This window comes from Grus americana, chromosome 6 (genome assembly GCF_028858705.1).
Source record: "Grus americana isolate bGruAme1 chromosome 6, bGruAme1.mat, whole genome shotgun sequence".
NCBI classification, from domain to species: domain Eukaryota; kingdom Metazoa; phylum Chordata; class Aves; order Gruiformes; family Gruidae; genus Grus; species Grus americana.
This window is the reverse complement of record NC_072857.1, coordinates 23,273,630-23,292,796: the sequence shown is the minus strand read 5'-3', so window position 1 is coordinate 23,292,796 and position 19,167 is coordinate 23,273,630. Positions and strand designations below refer to the sequence as shown.

The 19,167-nt window shown below is 40.9% G+C and overlaps 1 protein-coding gene across 3 annotated transcripts in view; it reads right to left on the bottom strand.

Annotated features, from left to right (window-relative positions):
• The window catches only part of ITGA6 (integrin subunit alpha 6), a 51,891-nt gene extending 48,484 nt beyond the window's left edge, over positions 1–3,407 (bottom strand). The window contains exon 1 of one of the 3 annotated variants that reach the window (XM_054829292.1): positions 2,985–3,407. In XM_054829292.1, coding sequence (XP_054685267.1) covers positions 2,985–3,145 — 161 coding nt within the window. In that variant the 5' untranslated portion in view covers positions 3,146–3,407. The remainder of the gene's footprint in view (positions 1–2,984) is intronic. The other 2 variants (XM_054829289.1, XM_054829290.1) reach the window with 2 other exon arrangements.
• Between the last annotated feature and the right edge of the window lie 15,760 nt (positions 3,408–19,167).

Here is a 19,167-nt window from a genome sequence, read left to right as displayed (position 1 = left end):
AAGTCAAAGCAGTTGAACAGTCATCTATCCATACTTTCACAAGTTAATTCATTCCTCATTAGCAAATATGGCATTAGTAGCCAACACTAATAAATGAAAATACTGCCATTCAAAGCTCATATGCAATCCACAGTATCCTGTGACTAAGAAAAAAGGTGATCAAAAGCAAATACCATGTTTAATCAAAGGCTGTTTCAGCTGTACCTTTATTCGTCACACTTCCCAGATGTTCTCCACCCTCATCTTTATAGAGGATTTTCATAATGCTTAACCCTTAATTATCCTGTGTGAGGAAGAAGGAACCATTTCACTGAAGTGAGGCAAGAGAAAAATTACACATCCTTTAGTTTGTATTACCAAGCCTTGCTCCAAGCCACAGACTAAAACAGCCCTCGAATAAAATTCATGTATTTCAGCTTCTTCATTTGCTTGTTCTTCCAAGGAGTGACTGATCTTGCACATGTCTGTTACAACCAGTTACTAATTTTGTAAAATTGGATGGGCAGGGAGGTGCTTGGGTTGGCAGGTTTTTTTGGAATGGGGGTCCCTGCCAGATGGGAACCCGAGTGTCACTTTTAACGAAGTTTCAATGATAAAATGGGGTTTGTATATTTTTGGCAACTACTTAACAGTGTTCACGCTCAAACTGTAACTGAGCTTTGAAGTTAGCATCCATTCGAGAAGAAGGGGTAAAATAAATACTTCCATCTGACTAAATGATAGCTGCACATAAAATCACTTTTACAGTAGAGGTTAAGACATGGCCCAAAATACAGTTGGGAATGCAGAGGTATTGCACCCCTGAGAACCAACTACTAAAATTCCTGCTATTACAGATAATGGGCAGCATACAGGCATTAGACATACTTGGTTTTCAGTAGGAGACCTCAGTATTACCTCCATTCCCATAAGTCTCCACCTTCACTGAGTATCTGGACAGAAGACACTGCTTGTTCCACCTACAAAGGATCAAACTATTTAGAAGCTGCACACGGTTTCTGTGGAACAGGCCACACAAATCATTCAGTATCAGTTCAACATCACTCATTTTTAATTGATATAAAGATGCAGCCTAACAAGGGAGGCTTCACTTCGAGTTTCCCCACCAAAACTCCCATCTGTTTCATCAGACAGAACTTACACAAAGCAAGCTAAACACACCTCTGTCCCTATGAAAGTTACAGCTCAGCATGTTTAATGTCTTGTTCTCTTACAGCCACGCACTACTACTCTTACAGACAGAAAAATTATGCTCAAAATTTATAACATACTCAAATATATATATATTGATATTATAACATGCTCAAAAAAATAACATACCTATGTGATGTAAAAGGTTTCATACCAACAGTACTACCCAGCAGCTACCACCCAGGGCAGCACTCAAATTCTTTGTGCTAAAACTCATCAATAGATTTTAAAAATAGCCAAGATGTCTCATACTCAGAAGTGCGCATCACCATAAACCACAGTTTCTCTAGCCTGGTTTTGTCTCTAACAGAGACCCTTGCTTCTCATGAAAGCCTGGATTCAGAAGGCCATGTCAAGGCAGATAGCATCTGGCTCTGCTCTGTCCCCAGATTTGGATTGCCTGAGGAAGCACTTACTATACATACAATACAGAACTTTCATGCTAATAATCTCTGAAACATTTCAGCCAAACATTACAGACTAGCTTGGGTACTGTGACTGCTCTTGTGTTTCTTCTGATTTCTTAGTAATTGGCTTTCTGTCTCTGCATATTCTGACATGCTCATTCTACCAATATTGACAATACAATGGCAAACTAACAAGCTTCAGGCACTGCTTTCTTCGTAGAACCAATGTAAGAGTAATCCTGTTAAGAATTAAGATAAAGGCCTCTGAAAAGAAGCTCACAGATTTGTATTTCATTCTTCAGGATACCATGGGACATTTTGTCAACTAGATGGAAGACGGTACACAGGTATTTGTGATTTATACTCCTTTACACGCTGTAACTTTTATGAAATCACACAGAATGCAAGCATGAGCAAAATCGGCCCACAGAACTTTTCAGTAAGTTTACCAGATAACTTTACAAAGGATACGATTTCTTTCCAGCTTCCTTCTCCCATTAACTCTATATGGATTACAGGCTTGTTTTCCCTTGAATTAAAACTAAATATTTGAGGAAGGGACATTTATTTAATAACAATACCTTATACAAGACACACTCCATCCAACACTACTGGATAGGGTGGGGTCTGATACTGCTCAGATACGGTCACAAAGAGGCAAGAATCCCGAAAATGTATGAGAGCATTACTTTGCTTTCTGAATTTCTCCAAAACAAGTTCCTAGCTTTCACCCATACACCATCAACACTGATTTATTCTTCCCAACTTCCTTGTACTACGTCCCACCTGCACTCCCAGGCAGGTTCCATCTGGAACAGCAGACCCTGCGTTACCCAAGGCTGGGTACGCACAAGGAGAACAAACCCGAGAGCCTGGACAGGCACCCCACAGCCCTGGGGCACCGGCGAAGCAGGTTGGCGCTGCCCTGCGCTCCAGCCTCCCGGCGCCCCGCTCCATCGGGCCTCGCGGGCACAGCCGCCTGCCACTGGACACCGCCGGTGGAGCCCGCGCAGGAGACCGCTGTCGCGGCTGAGGCGGGAAGGTTTCCCAGCAGGGAAGGTTTCCCCGCAGGCCACCGGGGAGGGCGGGGCGGCACCTCGCTCTCCGGCCTGTCCCCGCCGCTCCGCCCGGGCGCACGCTGCCTCCGGGCGGCCTGCAGCGCCGCAGCACCGGGCTGCAGGTGCCGCCCAGTCTCTCCGATCCCCCCCCACCATGCCCCGCGGGGCGCCCTGCCGCCCGGCCCCGCTCCCCGCCGCCCACGGCCGGCCACCAGGTGGGGGCTGGCGGCCCCGGCCCGCCGCCAGGGGAAGTTTCCTGGCAGTGGAAGGGAGGAGGGTCCCTGCGGACGGCCCGGGACGGGGCCAGGCGGGGCGCGGGAGCACTTACAGCCGTTTCTCCTGTGGCTGCAGCTGCCGGTGCATGGCCAGGGAGAAGCCAAAGAGGCTGCCCGGCTCCCCGCTCCGGCTGATCACGTTGTCTGCGTCCAGGTTGAAGGCGCCGGCCAGCCCCGGCAGGAGGGGCAGGTAGAAAAGGAGCGCGGCCGCCATCTGCTCTTGCCGGCCACGGGAACCTGCTGCTCAGCTCCGCCGCCGCTCCGCGCGCTGAGGGCGCCCGTTGTGCCCCGCCGGCTCCGCGCGCCGTGACGGAGCCCGCCCCGCCCCGCCCTCCGCCGCCGCGGGCTGCCCGGCCCCCGAGCGGCGGCTCCCCGCCGAGGAGCCCCGCGCCCCCGCCGCGGGCGCGGCGGGCACGGCCGGGCACAGCACAAAATGTCCCCCGGAGCCTGGTCCCCTGCCGCCGGGAAAGGCAGCCGAGGGCGCCGCCCCGCCCGCGGGTCGCCAGCCGCTTCCCGAGGCCCGCAGGGGACCCCGCCTCCTGTGCCCCCAGCCTCGGGTGTCTGCTCTTCACGGTTGAAAATAAAGCCGTGCCGGGGGGCGGGTTATGGCCGCAGGTGAGGGCCGGGCCGCAGCGCGCAGGTACCGGCGGTGGGAAGGACAGAGACACACACCCCCCCCCATGGGGCACGGTGAGAGCTGATACCGCTCTGGGCACCGACCATGTGTTTTCCACACTCTTCAGACAGCACATGAGGATAGACTCAAGACTACATACCAGTTGTCTTTAAACCTCCTTCCTCCAGCGTCTCCTATCTGAAGTTATCTGAGAATTTCTTACCCTTACTTGTTAATTGTTTGAAAACAATATGTGGGTTTGGATCCCAGATGATTTTATCTCATGCTTTCACCCATAACTCCAAAAGGGTATTTGCAAGCATACCTTAATGCACTTCATCCACTCAAGAGAGAAAGCTTTTGGTCTGTTTGTATCAGTCTTGGTTTAGTGCTCCGCTTTAGGGAAGTGGATGCAAGGTTTTAAAACCTCATAAATGCCAAGCAGCATGATCTGTTCTTTTTTACTGATACCCAAGATACAAAGAGAGAAGCTTCTCTTCTCACACAAGAGATTCCAGAAAAAGTGAGAAAAGAACAATCGAGACAGAGCACTCATACGTTGATACTCTAAATAACTCCTTCTGTAACAATATTATGCTCCCAGAATGGAGTTAATCCAGGCTACTTTTTCCAGAGTAATTATTCTAGGATAACTCCAAGTATAGGCAAGTCTTTGGCTCAAGTCCAAAACACACTTGATCAAAAGAGAGGAGAAAACGCACCAAAAATGTGCATCTAATGTGGAAACAAAACAATTTGTTAAATTAGGCTCCCAGATATTTATTGCTAGTAGAGTCCTTCCCTGCCTGCTCTTCATGCCCAACTCATTCAAAGTTTTAATCCAGTGCTCAATCACTTCACAGTCACTGCCAGGGCAGAAAACTGTACTGGCATAAACAGTGCCCTACGGTTCCACTAAAGGACCATAACAGTGAAGAGTCGCAGACTAATTACAAGAAAGCAGGCTTACTACAATCCACGTATTTCATGGTAATTAGTAAAGATTTGAAAACAAGTCTTTTAAAATAGCGTTGAAGTCTGTATCAAAGTCTTAGCAGTTTGCCCTTCGGGACCATTAAAACTTCCATGCTTATAATACTCTTATAGTAACTATAGTTACTTTTTAAGTGATGCTTGTACTCAGTAACTTGTGTAAGGAGTCACAGAAATACTTTCATCCAGAGCCATCTGAATGATACTGGCATGTTAGATTCATCTGACTTTTCCCTGTCTCTCCCTCCCTCCAACCAGCGCTGCCTGGGCATGTTATACCTGTTTGTTGTTATCCACAGAGGTTGCTGAGGGGAGACAGTTTTCTCATCTCCAGATGCAGTAACAAGCATTCCAAGACATAGTTATATTAAAACCTGTCTCAAGTGACCACAGCAGGAACAACAAAAATAGATCATATACAGGGTGGAGCAGAACTGCACACAAACAGCTTACAGTTACCTTGGATGGTCTTTTATCATTTTGTACTATTTTCATTTGCTCTAGATGAGGAGAGAAAAAAAGTTTTAAAAAAATGTCAGTTTCCTTCCTTTGCTCGTCCTCCAAAACAAACACCCTGTGGGTTATCTACAACTAACACGTACTTCAGGAATACCTCCTTTGTACCATCCCTATATAAAGGGGGACCAAGATCAGGTATGATGACCAATTAAACGTGAGCACTCTGCTATGCATAGTAACAGGACGATTCTAAGAAAGGCAATGGCCGGATCAAAGCTGTCTCTCTTTTTTGTAACAAACGCTCTGCTATTGCCGAGTTTTCAAGCTGCCTGCATATTAATGGTGTGTTGATACTCGGCCAAAGGGCTACAAGGTGTTCTCCTGCTGTGTCGACATACTGAGCAAGTCCTAGTGCCAGCAATACTTTCCTCCTCCATACAACCATGTAGTTAATTACAAAGGAAAAAAATCATTCCTGGAAAATAGAAGAGGTGGGATGGAAAAAGCCAGAGCTTGATAAGACATTTTAGGCTTTCCCTAGAAGGAAAGCAAGGCACAATGCTTTACGTTTCTGAACATTTATCATTTATATGAACAAAACATACTACACAAAGAAATATATAACTTGTGGGTACTCAGCTGTGCAGGTCTAATGCAACACATCAAATGCTCCTGAAAAGCCAAAATATGTAAACATCCCCTTCCCATTTCATTAAAAATAAAGGGCTTGATTTTGTAATTGATGTAATTCCAGATGAAAAAATGATACAGGCCAAAAAGGTTTGTTTCACTGTGCAAGTTCTAAAGCTATAGAGTTGTTTCAGTTCAGAAACATATGCTAGTTTTAAGTGTTAGTAGCCTGGCTCAACCTTCTGGATGGTTTCTCCCGAACACAATACACATGCCATTTTTATAAGTGCATGTTCTCCAAATTATTTATATTTACTGAATGGATGCATCTCACAGCTACAATAAACAGCTGAATTTTTATGCAGCCAGGCTACCAGACTATTTTTGGCAGTATATCCTCTATGGCTGTTCTTGGTTCTCTGCTAACAATGACGTTAGGACAAGCAAACAGCCGCACAGAAATAAAGGTGTTTACAGTGATAAGGAAGACAAACTGCTCAATACTATGTAAGCAAAATGTTTTGCTCTGGAGAATCCAGAAACCAGAATGTTAAAATAGTTATATTTACACACTTGGTGTTCTGAATTATACAGAACTGACATTAATTGTATTTATATCATTTATAACTAAATGAAGAATGTCTCAATTTCTCTTTCCTATCTTTCCAGAAAGATTCCTAAGATACAGCTTTTTTTACTTTTTACTATATTTAAATCAGATTAATTACAGTTCCAGATGAAGAAGTTGCTAGGTTTTTATAACTTTTCTTTTTCTCTTTGATGTCTAAACTATAGACATCATTCTGCCATTCTTTACTGGTTTGCAAGGTAAAAATATTTTACCTCTGTAGACAAATTGTTTAGAATTTTACATGATATTCCAGGTTTATAGTCTTTAAGTTTGAGCTTTTAACATTTAGTATCATGGCTTTAACTTAATGTTTCTATATAATATACAAAGCATTAAACAAATAAAAAAATAGGAGTTGAAAAAAATATTTCAGTCCAGACTCAGAATTTTGGTTAACACTGCAACCAGTGTTATATAGCAGTTCTTTAAGTCTTTGCCACGAGAGAACATTTTTCCACCCAAGTTGTCAGGTACATTCCTTAAGTAGTTTCAGAATGACCAGCCTGGACTGTTTGGAGAGTAAACATCTTTGTAAACATACTTGGAGGCACTTTATGAGCATAGCTAGGCAGAGATCAGAGAAATGCTGGTGACAAATGGGAACTAAACACCCATAGTTTGGATTGCTGTGGAAGGAATTAAGTATATTCCTTCCAAACCGCAGTCATTTTGACCATGTTTGTATTCTAATTCACCAGCCGCATACACCACTATCTAAGATTCTCCTCACAGTAAGAGGAGCCTTAGCTTACAAATCCTTATACACATCATAGGCTCCTTTGCAGCCTCATTTTGTGGCGCTCTCAGGAAGACATATATCCCCAAATCTCTTACATCACCATGGGTGAAACCTGTAGCATTGACTGTGTCCTGGAGGACCTGTCTATACCATGCACGCTCCTTGATCTACACCACTGCCCTGCATGTGAAACCTTGCTTGTCTTGTACCATTGTTCACCAGGGCAGACACACATAACCTGATACCAGATACAAACATTCAGGCAATTTCAGCCAACCCTCCCTCAGTATCTCTCTACATGTACATCTTCCAGACAAAGCAGCCAACTGTTGCTTATAGGCTGGCAGAGGAGATTAAAAAAAGTAAGCAAGGTAGGTGCTGGCATGGAGCAGGGGAGGAAGAGAAAAGGTTTACAAGCAGGATATTCATAGGATCTCCCTGGAGACTCTCCCCAGGAACTCAGGAAGCAAGAACCACCTTCATGGGACACATTTTAACTCCATCAAGAGCCATAAATAATCATTGTTCAGGACAAAACACTTTTGTTCTCCTAGCTCACACAGACTCTGACTAAAGTCTTTGGCCATAACCCAAAGCACAACTCCACACAACCTTGATAGCACTTACCTCCAAGAGCTGCACTGGGTGCTGGACACGCGGGACCTGGCCCCAGGACAAAGTCTGCAAAGCACAAGACCAGGAATTACAGTCACTTGAGGAATCTGGTCTCTAGATCACTATCTAGAGTGTAACAGCACAATGTAGCTGAGACCCCCAACTCCCCTTGCACCAAACTAATGGCAGCAGCTGCTTGGTCATTGCCACACTTGTTACACCTACTCCTCTCATCAGGTCCTGATCAGACCCAGCTGCAAGGGCAGCCAGCTAGCTGTTTGGCTTCCATGGAGGCAGTAAAGCTCAGTTAGTTTGCACAGAGGTTTCCAGTGATTGACAAGAATGATGCAAAGAAATCTGACTCTTTTTTTAAATTTTTTTTTTTAATAGATTTAGGGGTTTTTGATAATCACTGTCTATAACAATTTCGTAATTTTGGTACTACAGCCACCTCATTCGTATGTGCCAACCAAACAGCGTCTACCACCGATTCAACAGGACATGTTCAGGGCACGTTTAAACATGGCTTTCAGACCACTGCAGACAAAGCCAGCAGAGGCTGCTTCTCTGATTAAGGTCTAAAGCTAGCAGCCTCAGAAAGACGCTTCCTCTACTTTCTCTACTTTTTCTTTGCTAATAGAAGTCTTTTTTCTTTTTTAAATAAAAATAAATCTAACAAATGTATTCACTTTTCTCTTTAGATTAACATCTTGATTTCTGAAGAACAAATTGGACAAGGTAGAACTGAGCACCACAGCCATCTTTTTCACTTTGTTTGGCTCATCATTTAAAAATATTTATTTTCTGGACAATATATAGTTTTAATTAATCTTAGTCTTTGAAATCAATCCATAATGGACAAATCAAATCTTTGTTTATATTAAGTCTCACTTGCTACTGTGCTTACTAACAATGATGCAAATGTTAATTATGCAAAGGCTGTAAAAAAAAATTCCTAAATAAAGGTCTGTAAAGGCCCAGTCCGCTCAGTTTTTGAGCTACTGTCTGAATGAAAATCAGGTTATTCTCCCTCCCTGCTTTGCCTGAATGTGAATAGCAGTTATGTGGAGCCTGAGGACACACTGTAGTTCTCATAAGCTCCCTGCTGAGCAATGCAACCTTTAGTTTCTGGAGCTTCATAAGTTATGATACAGAAACAAAGGATTCTTCTACCTTCATGCCAATCTATCTGTATGTTATTTTACATGCAAAAACTATCAAATACTTTCTCATTTAGACCAACAAATTAAGAAATTAAGAAAATCAACAAACTAAGAAAATCTGTTATCCAAGGAAGAATTTTTAAAAATACTACTTCTTTATCCAATCACTAACCATTTACATCCACCAAAGGAAAAAGACTGAGGATTGTCTACATATGCAATAATTTCCAGTTAACAACTACTGTTTAATTATTAAACAACATTAACAGGGAGAATTTTTTTTCATTCAAGAATAAGACAGCTCACACATGAGTTAATCAGGAACAATTTCATGTTTAAACAAGCACTACAGAAGTATTCATACAAAAAAAATTTAATTCCTCTGCAATTCCAGTTTTATTCAATGAAAAGATTCATTGCATGATGCTGCCATGACCAGGCAGGCTTAGTGAGTGAATTGCAGAGCTAATCATTTTGGCAAAGAGTTTTATGGAAGCTGCTGTGTTGGCTTTCCTGACTTCAAGTAGTTTGGGTTTTTGTTCATTTGTTGGAAACAACTAAAGTCTGAGACAAGGAAGGAAGGGGTCATTCATTTATAATAAAGTGCAAATTTTCATTTTGTATTGGAAAGGTTTCAAATGCAGTTTTGAATTTTGTATTCATTGTGTATTTGGTTTTCTCACTATTTTTTCTCCATCTTTCTATACATCTAAGTTTCAAGTGCCCTTCCTAGGGAAAATGCAAAATGACTTGTACTTTGTAGGCTCAAGATTTAAGGCACTGTGTTTTAAACCATTATTCCAATAACATCATAAATTGGTAAAAGATTTATGGCACACATTTCCACATGCTTTAATTACTCTAATGTTTATTTTCAGACCATCACTTGCTTGATCATTCTCTCCAGATTAATTCTGTCAGGAGAAATTTTCTTTCTGAGAGTTCTAAAAATCAGGTTTTGAACTTTCAAGTGGTATTCACATTTAAACAAGCCCAGTCTTATTTAATGCAATAAGAGGAACTATTCTAAAATATACATTTTCTTCAACTGCAATTAACAGTCCCTGTGTGGGTGTGCTGGGAGTTCTCTGCCTTGTTTATTTACGTGTGTCTCTCACCAGCAGTCTCAAAGAGAGCACCCCAAACCAAACCTATCAAAGCTCATTCCATACATCTGGAAACACGAACAACTGAGAAAGGTAAGGTGATACAGTCAAGGAGATGTGTTCTCATTTTTCACTAGGGCTGTGCCTTTCCTATCATTTCTTGCATGGCACACATATATTACTTTCTTTACTTGTGGGTGCGTGCTTTTAGTATACACCAGAAAAATTGTATGTTTTCCAGCATACAGGCAAGAAAACTGTGAATTTCTGACCACACTGTGTGAAATGCATGCATCAGTTCCTATTACTCAACTTTTTCTAAAGTCAATCAGCATCTTCAAGGATCAAGGTCCACTTTTAAGCAATTCAGCAACCTAATTGGCAGTTAGACCAAGGCATGATTATTTGCTTCCTGAGCACAAATAAAGGTACACTGACCCGTTTTACTGTAGATCTGTTCTTAACACTAATCAAATGCAGTTATTCTACAGTAATAATGTGCTTTCCATGCAGAACATAAAGGACTATCTCAAAGCATTTTCATTCTTCCCCTGTGAGGTATGGCAGTATTATAATCTCCATTTCCAAGTGGAAAAGATTGATAGGCTACTTAAGGGCAAGAGTGCCCCAGTATCACAGAGGAAAGCTCCAGCAGAACCCACAGCCAGATCTGGTTTCGGGATTCTCCCTCCTCCTCTGCCTTGTCTAAATCTGAAAATTCAGAAGTTTGCTTCTGCACAGCAATCAGATGCTGAGGTGGGATACCAGAACATATGCACGTTTGGCTGACAGTTCCCACGCCGTGCTAGTAAAAATCATGCTTCATTGTAGGTAAGCACTGATGTCCCTCATGACACTGACTCTCCATCTCTGGGAATTTTTGCAGTACAGTGTGGGTTGCAGCTTTAATTATGAGAGCATAAGTGTTCAGTGGCAAAAAATTTCTTCTGTTCCATTTCATCACTTCATTTTCACATAATATTTAAAGACTCCAGAAGTTCTGTCCATTTCACTCCAACTTTCAACATACCAGTTTGAAAGCCCTTTACTGTCACCCCTGGAGCCAACCGACCATTGTTGGGAGAAGGAACCGATTTGTCTGTATTTGTGGAAATAAAAGTACCAGATCCGCCAGGTGTGCAGCAGCTCGAAAAGAAATCTGAGCAGATGGATGTTCTGCAGACAATAAACAACAATCAACAGATGTTACAAGCACTTGCTGACCAACTGCACATGGCAGGGCAATCACCACACAGTGGGATCAGGTCATGGTACAAGCCTGTGCCTGTCAGCAGTGAATGCAAGCTTTTCGGATCCTGTGTTCCTGAGGCTGCACGCCAAGTTTATTTCAGCCTCAGGATGCCAAAGTGACAGCTGCTTTGGGAGAGAAGAATCAGGGTATCAATCTTATGGGGAAAGTTTGCATCACTCAACAATCTGTTTGGTGTCAGAAAAAGAAGTTATTACAGGAGGTAGTCAATTTGCAGATATGCATAACCATTAACCATAGCCTGCACGTGGATGGATAAAGCACAGGAATTAATAATTAAGTCAATTAAGAAGGCTTCCCTAGACGTGTAGGTAACAGACTGGCCCTATCTAGAAGCCAAAACATTGCGGTGAAGTAGGAGAATAAAAATACTCTATTGTAGATGATAACATTTGAAAAAATAGTCCTATAGTATTATGTAGTCTTAATAGCAAATTGCCACATTGCTTAGCAGCAGTTCTACTTCTCAATAAATTTGTTGTACGTGCTTAGTGTTGCTAGGTGCATAGCCTTATTCCAACTTTGTTTTCATTGTAACAGAAGACATTTGTGATTTACTTCAATTGGAACAGCAGCTTTTTGCTGAAGTTTATGATAGGGAATGCTGTGTTGTTTCAGTGTATTCATTCTGTTGTCATTCTTGCTGTATGCACATAATCATAAAGTGATCTGCTACTTTCAACTACAGTGTCCTGCTCCCTATCTACATGTAGTCTATTGCTATTTGAGGTAGAAAGGAGAAAAGAAAGCATCATGCCCACTGGGAGAGTTATTTTAACACACACTTGATTTGTGAAGTACCTGAGTTCTTTCATCTTTTGTGGATAACATCACACAATGTATTGAAATAACTTGAGTACCTAAAAACACTCCAACCATAGCAATATATATATATCTTTACAGATGCCGCAGTGAGCCTTCATTCCAGTACCTCAAGCTAGGTCATGAAGTTACGTTAAGTATCTCCACCCTACCACAGACCTGCCCTCTGTGGATCCCTCAAGTTTCTTCTTGCTTTGCTGGCCAAAGGCGCCTTTTCTTAAGGGGCATGGGAACACACTGTCAGCTGAATATTGCTGGTGTGCCACAGACAGTATGGGATTGCGCTCTGTAGAGAGACAGCAGCTCTGACAAGGCTGCCACAGTTCTTGCTGCATTTCCTGACATTTTTCTTTATTCAACACTTCCTCATCCTTTCTGGAACATCTGAATAATCTATTCCTGCAGAACGTGTACACCTTGGCCTTGCAGAGGCCCACACTGTGATGCTCATAACAGGGCACTTGCAAGAGAAGTAGTTTCAAGCACTATAAAAGTGAGAAGTCCAAACATTGTGACTTAAGAGCTCCACAGCTCCAAAATGTAACCAAACTGAGCTATGTCAGTGGTATTATGGAATAGTTGCTGGAGAGCTGTTTGCAATATTGTCATAATAATATAGTGATATAACAACATTGAGGTAACGGAGCAGAAACACCTGAAGACCGGAAGCCTTATTTTGTCAGACCAGCATAAGCTAAGAGTTGTATCAACAGGACATAAAACTGAATGTGAACATGTTGAACAGAAATAAACATCTCTACTAAGACTCCATTGTAGAACAAAGGCAACACTCCTTTCAAAAGACATTTGATTTCTTCCTAATCATTTGTAATAGCAATAGAAGAAAAAATTTTTACAATGCACTTCGCTAGAGAGGGGGGAAAGAAAAAAGTAAAAAAAAAAAACCCACACCTTAGTTTAACAAATAGCCTCCTGGACAAAATATGTTAAGATAACCAAACCTCTTTATTATTCTGGCATCATGAAACACAAGACTTTCAGTTCTCAGTACAGGGAATGTTTTACTCTGGTTAGCATGAGGTTAATACCTGGCCAGATCTTTCTCTTTTTTTTTTTTTTCATTATTATTAGTAAGTCAACAGCAGCTTTTAGTATCTTGCAAGACAAGTTTCAACAAAGCTGCAGTATGATTTTTTTCTGTGATTAGTAAATCAAGATTAGAACATATGCCCACACACATCCTCCACAATCAATTCACAAGACAAGGAAGATGTTAGAAATCTCTGTTGCACCATTCTTTATTTTTATCCCAAAGATCAAGATCCATTGAGAAAGAGGGGGAATGGCTTGTGAAGAAACTAAGAGAAGGTTTCTTGATTAACCCCAAAAAGAGAGAGAGACTGCCTTACCTTTACCACAAATCACTCTCTGCAGGGATTTTCCCGGTGTGGAGGCATTCAGAAGGTAGGCACAGCTGGGAAGGTCTCATTAATAGCAGCATAGCTTCCTTGGCAACACAGTTCCAGAGGTGCAATGGCAGGAGGCACTGCAATGTTTTAGGGATTCACAGGTGGACTCTTGGCCTTCTCCAAATCTTGAAATCTATGAAGTTCAAAGTTAGAGCTGTGATTTATTGAAGGGACAGGGTAAATACTTTTCTTAATAGACCAATACTGAGCAAAAGTATCAATAGGACCCTGGCAGAGTTTCACACACTGCAACTCCCCTCCTTCCCCAACAATTATAACATTGTAATTTTAATTTTATAAAATAACAGACATACTGACTCAGAAAAAAGTTCAGCCAGCTCAATATCCTGCCTAACAGTTGTCAGTAGTAGTCACCTGAAGGAGTGTGTAATAGAGTGCTCTTTTTCTTACTCTTTCCTGCTGGTACACTGCAGATTATGGATTTCATCCATGGGTTCATTCAGACCACTGTATTTATTGACAGTTTCTAGTTTATATAATCTAGTTTATATTTAGAATTACATTATTGGCCTCTACAGCAACTGTGGAAACATGATACGGAATTAAATTGTGCACTGTGTGAAAAGGGACTTTCTGCTCCAAACTCCCCTGCCCAATAACTTCACTGTGTGTCTGCTGTATGACATGATCATAAGTGAATGAACATTCCTTAGTCATCTTACTATTTTATAAACTTCTGACATACCCCACTTCAATCATCTGTTTTCACACAGATTGTCCAATTCATATCCCAAACAGAAATCATTATACATTTCTAAATATTTTGGGTATTCTTTGTACTTTTATCATTTCGTTATATGCCTTTTGAGACAGAATTGTCAGAACACCACACAACATTCAAGATGCAGCAAAGACATGGACTTACAGCATAATTATACACTCCGTTTCATACGGTATTCCATTTGTAATTCCTGATTTTCTAATTTGCTTTTTGACTGCTACTGAACACTGAGATGACAGTGAACTTACCACAGGAAGACCAAGATCCTCAACAGAAGAGATTAATTTTTTAGTTCAAGCATATTGCTTTGTACAGTACGGACCTTAGTCTTGCTATTTTATTTCTCATATATATAGCAAAACTTTTATTTAGAGCCAGCTTTAGTTTTAACACACACATAATTTTATAGAGGCAGCAAACACTGTCTCCCTATATATTCACATCCTTTTTTAGGTCTTTAAACATGGCAAACAGCATACATCCCTCTGGGATCTCTCTCTGAAAAATACATATTCCTCCCATTGACTTCCTTTTCTTCAGCCAGCTCTTAATCTACAAAAGGATCTTCTCTTTATCGCGTATCAGTTTAAGTTCTCAAGGGCTCAAAGCAACTTGAAAATCCAAGGAGGTTGTGACAACTGACTCATCTTTTTATCTACAGGCTCGTTGCTTGCTTGCAAGAATTCCAAGAGGCGTGAGGTCCCTTTGCAAACTCCATATTTTCCATGTATCCGCTAATACTGTTCTCATTACAATTCCTATCATGTTCCTGGCTTAGAAGCCATCTTAGTTTCTATAATTCTCCCAAGGACCCTATTTCAAACTGTTCTCAAATGTGCTCCCCTTTATTGCTCTGGTGATAAATGACAGTTAAAACTCCATTTGGGGGGAGTTCAGCAATTTCATACATGCACTCCTTCAAATCTCAAGAACAGTAAATCCATATAAAACTCACAATTAAGAAAACACTGAATCAACTGATGATGCACTATGCAAACAGGATGAACACACACACAGAATCTTTACTTCCATGTTCGTAATTATGCATTTATGTGCTGTTGGAACATGTGCAATTGCCAAACCAGAGCCTAAAAAAGGGCAGGCTGCTATCTGTTCCCTATCCCCAGTCTTATCAAGTTGTGACCTCAGGAACTGAAGAAGCATCATGAACCCAGAAGTTCTGTCTGCCCTTCAGAAGGTTTCAAATATCTCCTCCTCCCTTCACCCCCCAAATTACCAGCTAGGCTGTAAGTCTCCCTAGTATAAATAAAGCTAAATGCACCTACTCTTTTGAAGCAGGCTGCTGGTAGCAACCACCTCATTGTTACAATTCAATTAGCAGACTCAAAATCCTCTTAGAAAGCAGGAATTCATGAAAATCCCTCTAATTTCCTTGGGCCTCTGGTCATCTTCCAGCAATATCAGTAAAAAGGAGTCATTTTTCAAGCAACATCAATTTTCTGAATTCTCCATAGTTTTTCATAGGTCAGAACTACTGTCTTCTCATCTCCTATTTCATGATGAGAACTTGGGCTACCCCTGTGCACTTGTTGTTCACATAGCACCTCAGAAGAAAAGCACTTCTAAAACATTTTATGAAAAGACATGTGTCTCTTCCGTGTTAAAGAAGCTGCATGACTACCGTAAGCCAACACCTAAATATTTGCGTGTCTTGTCTCCACATGCCTTCATTAGAGAGACATAACCTCAGGTGTTATTTATATGAATGCACATTCATAGCTATAAAATTCTTGGCAGTTCTATGTTGTCATACTTAAGAACTGTGTAGATGACGGCAGACCCCTGGTTGAGCAATAACCTTCCAATGGATCAACCTCTGTCACCACAATAGAAAGGGGTTCTCAGCACAGATAGTTAATCCCTACATAAACAGGTAGGGCTCTATGCTTTTTCTCAGGTATGCAGGTACTTCCCTTGCACCAAAAAAGATGGCACTTAACCACTGAAGTTCCACTGTGTTATCTAGTCAACGTATTTCTAATTCTAATCCATAATATCCAACACAGCATTTCATCATAATCCGTAACATTCAGAAACTGCATCCAGCAGAATGAATCTGTACATTAAGCAGCACATTTTCACTTACTTGCAACTTACTGCTTTTTCACACACTGCATAAATATGCAGAATGGAAGTTCATTGTTCAAAGGTATAAAAAATTACTTTATTTTAAAATCTGTAGCTCAGAAATGTAGCTTTTTACTGTAGAAAAACTGAAGATTTTTTTCCACAATCTAGTAGTGGAAATAAAAGCGGAATGGGTTTTTCAGATCTAAACAGAGAGTATACTTATATGTTTCTAAGGAATAACAAGTAGTACTTCAAAAGCATTTTTTTGTGCTAGTTGCTGCAAATAATTTATTTTCCTGAAAAGTGCAGTTCTGGATCTTCTTAAAAAAAAAGTCTCTCTTCTCTAAAGAGAAAATACAACCACTGTGTTTTTCTAAAACCTGTTTCAAGATTTGCATTTGTCAAAATCAGAAGAGGCACATTTGGAAAGAATGAAACACTGTCAGTGACAGCACTATGGCGATAGGTTTTTGGATCAGTAGCTATGTTTCCCTCCTCCTCCCCCCTCCTTTCCTTTTCCTCCTCTATAAAGCAGTAACTGGTGTGATTCTTGTTATAAAACTTAATTTCTTGACTATTTTATTTTTTTCCACTCATCCATATTATTTAGCTTGAATAATGAAGGAACAGTTGGGAAGAGAAATGAACAATTTAGTGGTATTTAAGCCCTACTCCTGAAGATGCACATATGCTAACTTTATTACATGAGTACTTCCACTAATTGTAAAGGAAGTAATCATTGGAATATAATTAGGCATATGAATAAATACATAGAAAACAGAGGGCCTAGTCAGCTGCTAAATATAGGAATTTTCTCACTTATTTAAAACAAACATGTTCAAAATGAGATCTACAGAGCTCTCAAACAAGGCCTGTGGATGCCTGACAACTGACTTCTGGACAACATATTCCAAAATACCCTTCTCAGAGAAATAGTTTGACATGCTGAATGATGTGGACGCAATCTCAATTCCTGCATCCATCATATCTTTTGAATGGTACATGCATTAACAGAAAACATATGGCTGCATGTTCTTTCCCTCCCCCTGCTATTTCCCAAAATACAACTATCTAGCGCAAAACTATGCAAAGTAGGTGGTCGGTGTCACAACATGTGGACACCCCAGCCAGCACAACATTGCCACTCCATTGTCACCTTTTGTGGTTCTTGTTGTGTAACTGCCACTCTGCAACTGTGGGACGCAACCTGTGGCCAGAGTGATGAGCAGGAAAGCAAAAATTAGGGTTTTAAAGCCTTTTCAGTTGGAACTGTGGTTTATGCCACTATCTTTCTTTTGCCCAACCACATATGTAAACTTACCCTTCTTTTCTTAATATCCATTGTTACTCTTTAGACACAAGTGAGGCTCAGAATGTCCTCCTCTGAATGGAGCAGAGTACTGGCCTTTTGATAGTTGAACTATGCAGGCTCCTTCTCAGAGTAGGAAAACACAGGAACCATATATGCTTATCACCTAAGGATGAAAGAGGCCCTGGTTCTCCACTGCCCAGTTGCACCTGCAGATACTTATGCCTCTGAAAATGTAGTGTAAAATTATATCATAATGACTGTCATTCCAAACAGGCATTACAATGAAACCCCCTCAAATGTTAACCTGTTAGTGATGGCACATTATTTTAGGATTAAAACAGCTGCCTATACTTATCCATTATAAAGCAACTCTTTGATAAGAAGCCAATTCCTCTTTCTGCCTGTCTAATTTCACATTACTGACTTCTGTTGTATGACTGATTTTGGATTTACATGAGTACATTTTTGCATTTTTGTCAACTGATGCCTCTAGAATAGTGTCTGAATGATTGTCCTTTGGTTTCCACAACTTCATTTGGAAGTCACATTAATGCATTTGAAGAGCTCTTAAAGTATCTATCTTGCACTTGGAAGGCAAAGCTAGGAAATAATACATCATACAAAAAACTTCTACTGTGAAAAGTGATCTTAGTTTGTTGTTTCCTTACTTTTCTATCCTGAATACGCAGAAATACTGTGAACACCCCAAATGCCACTGTAAAATAAGAACCTTTCAGAAATTACTTCTCATCCTTGCTCTTAGTCTAAGGGGCATTATTTCACCTGCAGTTAGAATGAGAGCTATAACAAATAAAACCTTTTTATAATTCTGCAAGGCAGAAATTAGAACTAAGTTTTCAAGCGTCATAAAACTGAATTGCAAAGTATAAAGTGGCACACTTTTAATTGCCATGTATTAGAGCTGAATATAATTTCAGCTTTTATATAAGCAACAGAAATAAGAATTTAGGTCCTTTGTTTCAACTTCAGAAGCATTCAGTTGTAGTGATTCCTTTGAGGTGATTTTTGAAGTGATACATTGTCTTTTTCTAACATGCCCTCAAGCCTTATCTTGAAAACCATTGCCTGTCATCAGCCTGCACATGAGCAACTCCTGCCATTTGTTAAGTTTGTGTTCATTTCTATTTTTGCCTGTCCAAATGCAAGCCTCCCAGGAGTATTTTACAAGTTATTTCTGAACCAAGCTGTTTAAAATTATATAAAGTCTTCCATCACAGGTTAGGAAGTCAAAAACTGGCTCTCAGACTGAAGCCTTCCATTTCCTCGAGTTAGCTTTCCAATGGGCGCATGTTTTTACCCCTGGAATCCACCCTCGAATCCATCATGAAAGGTCAACCTGCTACATCATTGCTTAACAAACTAACAACTTCTTAAAAATACAAATGTACTGAAATAATCAAAACGTTGATTCAAACTGATTTTAGCCTGTAGGGGTCAGATTTATATATGACCATCATTATGGAACTAAAATAGTTGTACCCAGCGCCCAGCCTAGCACCTCTGATGCAAATGCACCATAATGTGTATTAAACCCTAGGACATTTCAACTAGGATATACAGCCGGTAGAAACTTCTGGTTCACGTGCTTGGTGATGC